Raw genomic sequence first — 10,843 nt, 5'->3', positions numbered from 1 at the left:
TGAGCGTTTTTTCAGATATTCATTTGCTGTGTATCTTTGTTAAAATATTTGCTCAAATCTTTTTCTTTATTGACCTTTGGCTATCTTCCTTTAACAAATAGGACAATGAAACAACAAAGATGTATGTTGGAATTTCACTCATTTAAAAATACTTTTAATATTTTTAAAAAGTGGTTTTGCTTTATGGAGTAACTTTACTGGCAGAATTTTCTCACTTGAAAAAATCTGCAGTATTCATAATGCAGTGGATACTTAGACATACCATTTTAAATTTAATCTGCATTTTTAACATATTCTCTATATTCTTAAGTTCAGTCACTGAAGAATACAATAAAGCCTTGCTTTATAGTGCTTACACATTTTCCTGGTTTATATCACCATGGAAGTTGGTGGGTTGGAGCAGATGGGGACAAGATTTACTTTTCTATCTATCTATCTATGTATCTATCTATTTATCTATCTACCTATTGCTGTGTTGGGTCTTTGTTGCTGCTTATGGGCTTTCTCTAGTTGCAAGAGTGGGGACTACTCTTCATTGTGGTGCACGGGCTTCTCATTGTGGTGGTTTCTCTTTGTTGTGGAGCACAGGCTCTAGGCTCATGGGATTCAGTAGTTGTGGCTCGCAGGCTCAGTAGTTGTGGCTTGTGGGCTCTAGAGTGCAGGCTCAGTGGTTGCGGCACACAGGCTTTGTTGCTCCGTGGCATGTGGGATCTTCCCAGACCAGGGCTCAAAGCTGTGTCCCCTGCATTGGCAGGTGGATTCTTAATCACTGCACCACCAGGGAAGTTCCAGGGACAAGATTTCATCAGGATGGGCTGGTCTTTCCTTTGAGTCCCAAAACCTGGCTGGGGGGCGGGGGATGAAGAGATCAGTGGTCAGACTCCACAAGTCCTCATCCAGGCTGCTGGGTTTAATTCTGTATCCCTGACCAGTGCAAGGACCCACAGGCAGACACTCCTCCCCAGGCCTGTTTCCTCCTATGTAAGGTGGGGATTAGGAGCTGACCTGCCTCTGGTCCACTGAAAGATGTGAAGAGGGGAGCTGTCCATTCCTATGCAGCTCCCTTTGCAGGTGACATTCTGGTGCCAGCCACCTTTAGCTCCCCCGATGTCCTCAGATTCCTCTAGCCCCAGACCCCTCTATCCCCAGGGACATGTCAGAAATAAATGAGGCATCTCACAACCCACGATCTGGGTCAGCCCCCACGGACTTACATGCATCGAGGAGGGGTCTGCTGGGTACTGAGGTCTCCGTGTGGATACCCCAGTGGGAAATAATCTGGGCAACTTGCTAAAGCTCCTTGAGCCTCAGTTTGCTGACTTGGACATAAAGGTGTTAACTTTGGCCCCTGAGAGGATCAATGAATGTAACAAAACACTGAGCACTTAACACCTGAATTCCAGGGTTTGTATTTTGAGCTTGTATGTGGCGTATTTATTTAAAATTTTAATAGAAAATATTTTCATAAGTTTCCTTTTCACAATTCTCTTATTGTACTTAACTCTAATTTATTGGTATTTTTATTGTATTAGTAGCATTCTCATTTTGTTCCATTTTATAGAGTGCCATGTAAGTTAATATAAATGCCATGTAAATATACTGTGAAATTTTACTCAATCCATATGTGTATCATTGTTATAGCGTATTTCTCCTGAATCCGTTTACTCTGTGAGATTGAGAGCACACTCATCAATTGATGGATTATCACAGAAATAGTTTGATTCTTTTGCAAGTGTACTGAAAGATCTCTTACTTCTGTTTGCCCTAACAGATAAATTAATTCTCTTCAGATCCTCTTTAAACATATTTATTATGCTGAAATGCAAAATGACCAATTCTATTAGAGTATGCTATTTCACATACCAGATAGTCTTTTCACGTAAGTTTTTTTGTTCATTAGTTTTTTGTCCTTCCCCTGAAACTCAATGCAAGTTTTGTTTATTTAAAAATAGCTTATTTAATATGATATAAACAACAGATAACTACTTAGAAAACATTCTTATTTCAATGAATATTCATTTGAATGTACTGGAAAGGTTGCAAGTTACTTTTTAAAAAATCCAGTTCAGTGAAATGTGGCTGATAAAAGTATGTGATAAAGTAATAAATATATAATTCTATAAGTATTCTACAGTCAGAATGTTTTGGAAACATTTAAAATTATCAGTCCACTTTAATTCTGGCTGGTTATGGGTAGATTTTGAAATCAAAACGAAATGTTCACAAATTAGATTATTGTATAGTAATTGGATAGTTTTCACAAAAATTGCCTGTTGCAAAATGTTGCCCAATGTTTTTATGGTTTTATGGATACTGAAAATATTATAGACAATTTTTTTTACATTATACACGTTATTTTTGTCATTTAAGTTTTTAGTTGTTACTGTATTTTGCTGCAGCAGTGAAAGCCCAGAATCCTAACCACTAGGCCACCAGGGAACTCCCCACTTGAATTTTTTTTTTTTTTTTTGTGGTCCGTGGGCCTCTCACTGTTGTGGCCCCTCCTGCCGCAGAGCACAGGTTCCAGACGCGCAGGCTCAGCGGCCATGGCTCACGGGCCCAGCCACTCTGCAGCACGTGGGATCTTCCCGGACCAGGGCACGAACCCGTGTCCCCCGCATCGGCAGGCGGACTCGCAGCCACTGTGCCACCAGGGAAGCCCCCCACTTGAATTTTTATTTACAAAAATCAAAAGTATATTTTGTGGCCTTAAATTGGGGCTTAGCTTGTAATGACTTGCATACCTCAGTTTATTAAAAAAGAAAAATCTTTTTTTTACATTTTTAATTTTAATTGAAGTATAGTTGCTGTACAGTATTATATAAGTTACAGGTGTACAATATAGTGATTCATAATTTTTTTGTGTGTGTGTGGTACGTGGCCTCTCACTGCCGCGGCCTCTCCCGTTGCAGAGCACAGGCTCTGGACGTGCAGGCCCAGCAGCCATGGCTCACGGGCCCAGCCACTCCGTGGCATGTGAGATCTTCCCGGACCAGGGCACAAACCCATGTCCCCTGCATTGGTAGGCAGACTCTCAACCACTGCACCAAAAGGGAAGCCCCTGATTCATAATTTTTAAAGGTTATACTCCATTTATAGTTATAAAATATTGGCTATATTCCCCGTGTTTTTCAATATATCCTCATAGTTTATTTTATACCTAATAGTTTGTACCTCTTACTCCTCTACTCCTCTATTGCCCATTCCGCCTTCTGTCTCCCCTCTGGTAACCATTAGTTCTCTATATTTGTGAGCCTGTTTCTTTTTTGTTATATTCACTAGTTTGTTGTATTTTTTATATTCCACATATAAGTGATATCATACAGTATTTGTCTTTGTCTGACTTACTTCACTTTGTATGATAATCTCTAGGTCCATCCATGTTGCTGCAAATGTCAAATTTCCTTCTTTATGGCTAAGTAGTATCCCATCATACATTGCGTTGGCCAAAAAGTTCGTTCGGGTTTTTCTGTAAGGTGCTATGGTAAAACGCGAATGAACTTTTTGGCCAACACAATATATACCACATCTTTTTAAACCATTCATCTATTGATGGGCATTTAGGTTGCTTCCATATCTTGGCCATTGTAAATTATGCTGCTGTGAACATTGGGGTGCATGTATCTTTTTGAATTAGTGTTTTTGGTATTTTTGGATATACACCCCAGAGTGCAATTGCTGCGTCATGTGGTAATTCTGTTTTTAGTTTTTTAAACCTCCATACTGTTTTCCACAATGGCTGCACGGATTTACGTTGCCACCAGCAGTATGAGGGTTCCCCTTTGTCCACACCTTCTCCAGCATTTATTATTTAAAGACTTTTTGGGTTTTTCTTTTGCCTTGCTGTGCGGCTTATGGGATCTCAGTTTCCCGACCAGGGATTGAACCCGGGCCACAGCAGTGAAGCCCAGAATCCTAACCACTAGAGCACCAGGGAACTCCCTATTTGTAGACTTTTTGATGATAGCCATTCTGACCTGTCAGCCTTTCTCTGTACACTTAACCCTCATTTGAAGCCCAGCCAGCCCCAGTGGCCCTTCACTTCAGGTCCAGTTGCTCTATCAGAGAGCCACTGTGCCCATGAACTAATCTGCCAGCCTGGCTGAAGCACCCCAGGCACCACCAAGGCTCACAACAAAATCCTAGTGATTCTGTAGAGCAGTGAATAAACAGGAGGCTTCAATGTCATCTTGCCTCAGTTACAAGTGTCTCCACACCCATCTCATGTCCACACATTCCTCAGCAGCCTTGACCACCTGACAAATTGTCCTCTCTCCCACACCAGTGCTTATGATGCCCCCCCACCTTCACCCAGGTACCCAAGCTCTCTATGCACTTGTGGCACCCACCCTCCTCTTTCTGATTTGCTACTGGCATGACCATCATGTTCAGGATTCCTCCTACTAATATTAACAAAAGCTCCGCCTGGTCCACAAACCGTCCACCACGTTTTGTAGATGTGTCCATCCAGAAGCCCTTCCCATAGTTCCAGACCTGTGTGTCCAGCTGCCTGCTAAATAACTCCACTCTTTTGTTCTATGAAATATCTCATACCGTCAACTTGGCCAAAAAGGAAACTGCTGATATCCCTAATGAGAATTATTTCCATTATGGAACACCCAACACAGCTGATGGAGCTTCCATCCTTCCACCTCCCAACACGAAAAATCTTGGTGTCATACCTGACTCCTACCTTACTTTCTCTCAACATCACAATCCGAAAAACCATGCTGTCCCGTTTTAGAAATTTATTTGTTTATTTTTGGCTGCATTTGGATTTTTGTTGCTGCACGCAGTCTTTCTCTAGTTGCGGAGGGCAGCTACTCTTTGTTGCGGTGCTCAGGCTTCTCATTGCGGTGGCTTCTGTTGTTGTGGAGCACGGGCTCTAGGTGCGTGGGCTTCAGTAGTTGTGGCACTTGGGTTCAGTAGTTGTAGCTCGCGGGCTCTAGATCACAGGCTCAGTAGTTGTGGTGCATGGGCTTAGTTGCTCCACGGCATGTGGGATCTTCCCGGACAAGGGCTCGAACCCGTGTCCCCTGCATTGGTAGATGGATTCTTAACCACCACACCACGAGGGAAGTCTGGCTGTCCTGTTTTAAAAAACTGATTCAAAAATTCATTAACTTCTCCCACCTTCACAACCACGACAATGACCCACACCGACAGCACTCACCCCAATGTCTTGGAGGTGAAACTAATTGGAACCCTGGATGTGGGATTTCCACCAGGCAGATTTCTGGGGGCAGTACCCATCCAGCACAGTTGCAGGGATAGGACCACTACTCCAGTCGGTCTGGAAGGCAGAGCATTGAGCCAAAAATTATTTATGAGCCATAAGATCTCATGATGTTTGCTTTGCTAGGTTTTGGGCTTGTTTAGGACCCCTCACACCTTTATTTCCCATTCCCCCCATTTGTAATGGAAATTTCTATCCTATGCCTGTCCCACTATTACATTTTGGAAGCATGGAACTTTTGGTTTCACTGCTGGAGAGCAGTTTTGCCTCAGGGTTGATTGTACCTTGAGTCTCATTCATATCTGACTTAGATGATATGTAGATGAGTCTTTGAAATTTCTAATATCACACTAAAACTTACTATAAAGTTACACACTTTTTCTTTCATGTTTCCTTTCTGTGTTCATTGAAGAGTTTAAGCTGCATGAAAATAGAGGTTTTCGTCTGTCATGGTTCTCATGCACCTGAAACAGTGCCTGACACTGAGTATTTTGTTAAATGAAAATTTATGAGAACCGTGAATAAACACGACACCCAATATTCTTGTTCACTTTTACTAGTCTAACTACTCTTAACGTCCACTCCAATTCTTTCTCCAAGCCGGTATTAATGTTTTCAAGAACAAAAGCCCTACCAAAAGTTCTCTGAAGTATTAACTGTCTTCAACATCATCTGCTATTTCCCCAGAGCGATATCTGCCCCTGTCTTTGAATAACTACATTAATATTAATAACTTTCCGACACCTGCATTTCAAAACTGTTTTTCTGATATTATCTCATTTCCCCATGAAGAACTCTACCTGCAACACTGGAAAATGATAATCACTTACCAGCAAGGACACGAGATCATAAGCTTAAGATACCCTCCTTTATATGAGTGTTCAGATACTCCCTTCCACAGGTGCTGCGCCTCTGAAAGTTGCAGCTATTGGCACATACCAAAATGACAGTAGCTAAGTTGCTCTCCGTTTGAGATAGATGTCTGTACACTAAAAGGAATTGAGTTTATGTTAGGAAATGGAATAAGATATTATATGGATGAAAGTGTTTCTTAATGGGTAGGATACAATCACCGACTCTATAGGCAAGAGAGAAGCTTTGTGTGGAACCAGAGGTAAAACTTCTGCTTGTCCACCTAATTTAGAATATCCATCTTCTTTCTTCACAGTCATGGCCCTGTACGGACTGATTTCTCTTGCTCATAGCCTATCATAATACAACTCATAAAACTGACTATGGCTTCAGATACATGCATTTGAAGAACAGTTATATAATGTGTCCAGCTACGCGCTGAGTCATGTCTGAATGACTCTGTAATAATATGGCCATTTAGATCTGTACATTTGAGAGCATCTCAAATAATATTTTTACTTTCTAAGGGCTGACTGAGCATCACGAAGTCTGAAATGTTGTCACTTTGCTGCACTTAACAACGAACAGAGCCCCTCCCTTCCTCGAGGTAGGATGACTGCTTTCCAGCATCCCTCCCGGTGCCGCGTGGAAAAAGTTCTGGTTGGTCAGAAAGGAGAACCCCTTTGCGGCGACTTCTAAAGCCCCGCGAACTACATTACCCGGAAGATCCTGCGCCGAGGTGAGCCAAGGACCACCAGGATAAACGCATTTCCGGGAGAATTCTTCACGTCAGGGAAGGACTTCCGGTCTCCTCCTTGTGGCGGCCATTTTAACTGCCCTGGGTCTGTTCTGGCTACGGGGCACCGGGGTGACGGGACTGAAAAAGCGCGAGAGGAGGCGCTGTCTGCGCGCCATAGAGGCGGGTCTGAGGTTCGGCGACACCGCCCGGACTGCCCCGCCTCAGGCCCGGGAGACGGACCGCCGTCCCCGCGTCCCACCTCCTCTCTCGCCGCTCCCGGCCCCGCTCCGCCCACGGACTGCTATGGCGTCTGCGGCGGCGGCGCTGAGGGACCCGCCTCAGGTAGATGCTCGGCCTCCGGGCCCTCACCGCCCTCACTCCACCAGACACTAAAGCCCCGAGTGCGGGGCGCCTACACATGTCCCCGCAGCCCAGGCTGTGTCCAGGACTGTGAGGCTGTCCTGGGTGGGGCCATGTTTCTAACAGTGTGATGGCGCGTGGGAGAGTGTGGCAGGCGGAGGGACCGCCAGGTGCAAAGTCTTGGAGGTCGGGCTGAGGCAGGAGGATTCGGGAAACCTGGGGTCCATCTGATGTCTGCAGGAAACAGAGTGAGCCGGAGTGGCACGTGGACCGTCAGAGAGGTTGTTCCTTATTCTGAGGGACCTGGAGGCCGTGGAGGTTAGTGGACAGAAGAGGGACCCATTATGTGTTAGGGTTTTAAAAGTTATCAAAATGCTGCTCAGAGAGGGAACAGACTGGAATGTGGGTGACGAAGACATTGAGACAGAGAGAAGTAGAGCCTTTGTCCAAGGTCAGAGATCTGGTAAGAGGCAGCTCTAAGATTGAAACACAGACGTTAGTAAGTTACCCGAGGTCCAGGTTCCAGGGTCGGGTGGGAATACAGGGGAGTCCTGCGCACATGGAGCCCAGCCATGGTTGCCTTTCACTTCCCACGTGTTCTGAACGTTGAAAAAGCACTTAGGGATCCTACACAAGGCAAGAGAGGGTGTCCCAGTCCCTCACTGGTAATGACAGCACTCATAGAGTGGCTGGGTATTGTGTCTTGAGAGTCTTCTCTTGATATATTCTCAGCTCTTAGCTGTGTGGGCCCTGAGGATATTCTCAAGCTGTGGGTCCTGTGTGCAGGACAAGGGTAAATACAGGTGTTCACTTTCCTGACAACCTGTATAAACCGTTGGAACCTGTATGGAACGTTATCCCAGGAACAGATACTAGCATGTGCAAGTGCTTGGAGGTGTGACTGAGTTGGGAACAGGGTACAGCAGGTCTTCATTCTTTCAGTTAGGAACAAAGAGCAGGGAACCTGGTAATCAGGCCTATGATGTGGCTGTCTGAGAAGTTGGGCATCATTTATGGAAGCAATGAGAGGTTTGAATAAGAGGAAGTGTTGGTACTAACCAGGGTTCAGTAGGCTGCATTTGGCTGGAGAGAAGAGAAAAGACTATGGAGTTAAGGAAGGAGGCAGCGAGCCCAGGAACGGGTTACTCTTGTAATCCAGTTGAGTGTTGAAGGAACAGAACTGGGGCCATGAAGGTGGGAGACAAGTTTGGATTCTAAGTACATTTTTTAAAAAGAGCCAAGTAGATTTTTGGATGTTGTAGGTAAGGGAGAGGTTAGGGATGACTCCAGGGTTTTTGGCCCTAGGAGCTGAAGGAATGGATCCTTCATCAACTTGGATGTGACAGATGCAGTATGCTTATTTCCTTGTGCGTATCAGAAATTTTGTTTTGGTCTCTTTATGGGCCTGGTGTGTTTCAGAGTACAGTGAGTGGAGCCATCAAATGGGCAGCTGAACATGTATGTCTCAAATTTAGAGAAGGGCTCAGGATGGAGACTCTCAAGAGTGGTGGCTATTATAAGGACCAGAGCAGAGATGTGGTTGACATTTCAAAAGTAGAATGCAGGTTAGAGTCGTAATGCTATTAGCGGGTCAGAAAGACTCGGGTGCATGCCCAGGAGTGGTTCTCTTGCTTAGCACCTGGTTGAGGTTCCTGAGTATAACAAACAGGTGAGAGAGAGAATGGCTCTGGATGGTCTGGGAGAGAAGATGATCTGGCAGGTGGCCAAGGCTTCCATGGGATGAATGGGTGCAAAATACGTGGTTTGGGAGGCAGAGAAATAATTGAGACAATTTGACACTGAGGCCAGGGCTCCTGCTAGTTCACTACTGTCCATATTCTCCAGAATCGTGTAGTGAGCCTTGTTGGGGTCTAGAGTGTTTTAGTCTTGCTGGTGGATAAGATCCAGGGTAAATGGTCATTTGTGAAAGTCTTTATGCCTGGCAGGGAGATTGTAAGGGCTGGGGTTGTGAGGAAGTTTGAGTAGAGAGAGGAGAGTTGTGACTGTTGAGGGGACAGGCAATCAGACAGTGCATCACAGAAGTAGAAGAATGTCATGGGTGTCTGTAATTCACATGTGGTTCTGAGTGGCTAATATTGAAGCAAGGATCAGAAGCAGGTGGAGAGCCCTTCAAAGCACCATGAGGGGCTTTCCCTGGTATTGGGATTCATCAGAGGTCTCGGATGGTACTGAGTTGTGTTTGAGTGTCAAGGACTCTCTGGAAGCTATGGGCCACGTTAATGAGTGAGTAGAGGGAAATGCCTGTGTTGTAGAGCAGGGAGGTGGAGGAACTTGGAGTGTAGCCCTGGGGAGTGATGATGTTAGAGAGTGAGAGTCTACAGAATGATGTGCTGATAGCCCCATGGCCCTGGTATTGGGGACTTATTGGTGAACCATGAGCCCAGGTTTGACTGTCTATGTACAGTCTGAGAGACTTCAGGGGAATTGCTTGGCAGGAAGGATGGCGCTCTGCTAGCCAGGCCCAGAGCTTACATACCATCTATATGTCTCCCTGACTGTTATTGCTGAGGGCTGAATGCAGTGGTTCATGGGACCTGAGGAAAGAGTGAGCATAAGTAGCACCAGGTCCTGGTATCTCCTTTGAGGTGGGAAGCTTGGGAGGAGGATGATAGTGGCGTAGATGTATGAGGTGATGGACTGTGGGTTCTCAGAGTGTTCATTCTTTCATCTGTCCCCATGTTGACAGGATAGTATGACCTTTGAAGATATTGCCGTGTACTTCTCGTGGGAGGAATGGAGGCTCCTTGATGAGGTTCAGAGACACTTGTACCACGATGTGACGCTGGAAAACTTTACATTCATATCCTCACTGGGTAAGACTCTCGCAGCCTTCCCAGTGACCAGGAGGGAGCTCTGTATTCTGGCTCACCCCCCTTTTCTCTGGGGGTGCTCTGTCCTTGTGACATGTGGACTTCAGGCACTGCTTGTTTCTCCAGCTTTCTGGGTAGTTGCTGTGGTCAGTATGGCTGGGTTGTTCACAGTTCCTTCTTCTCTCCCCTGCAACCCCAATATTTGCTGTACTGGATCCTCATGGGGAAGAATTTGAGGTCTGTAGTCCTGCAGTATATTTAATGATCTGTATCATCTTGTAACTGAAGATTTGTGCTTTTTGAGCAATACCTTGCCATTTGTCCCATTCCACAGCCCCGGCCTTCTACTCTCTGTTTCTCTGAGTTCAACGTTTTTGTTTGTTTTAAATTCTACATGTAAGTGATATCATACATTATTTGGCATAATGTCCATCTGGTTCATCCATGTTGTCCCATATGGCAGGACTTCCTTTGTTTTTAAGGCTAAATAATATTCAAGGCATGCATGTGTGTGTGTGAGTATATCACACCTTGTTTATCCATCCCTACGTAGATGGACACTCAGGTTGTTTCCATATCTTGTGTATTATCCATAATGCTGCTGTGAACGTGACAGTGCAGGTTATCTTTTCCCCTTTGGATTTCATTTCTTTGGGCTATATTCCAAGCAGTGGGACTGCTGGATCGTATGATAGTTCTGTTTTGAATTTTTGAGGAACTTCCATACTGTTTATCCATAATGCCTGTACCAGTTTATCTTGCTACCAAGTGTACAAGGGTTCCCTTATCTGTATACTTTTGCCAACCCTTAACTCTTATCTGTCT

General features: G+C 44.8%; 1 protein-coding gene across 1 annotated transcript; it reads left to right on the top strand.

Moving 5' to 3' along the window:
- Positions 1-5,149: 5,149 nt before the first annotated feature.
- LOC114903636 lies at positions 5,150-10,843 on the top strand. Its single transcript, XM_029236641.1, has 3 exons — positions 5,150-5,212; positions 6,882-7,169; positions 9,895-10,843. The coding sequence occupies exons 1-3, from the start codon at positions 5,150-5,152 to the stop codon at positions 10,252-10,254; spliced, it is 711 nt and encodes a 236-aa protein (XP_029092474.1). The 3' UTR covers positions 10,255-10,843.

The sequence above is a fragment of the Monodon monoceros genome, unplaced genomic scaffold, assembly GCF_005190385.1.
Source record: "Monodon monoceros isolate NGI ecotype Baffin Bay Population unplaced genomic scaffold, NGI_Narwhal_1 Super_Scaffold_10, whole genome shotgun sequence".
Classification (NCBI taxonomy): Eukaryota; Metazoa; Chordata; class Mammalia; order Artiodactyla; family Monodontidae; genus Monodon; species Monodon monoceros.
The sequence above is the reverse complement of the archived record's forward strand: the minus strand, read 5'-3'. Positions and strand labels throughout refer to the sequence as shown.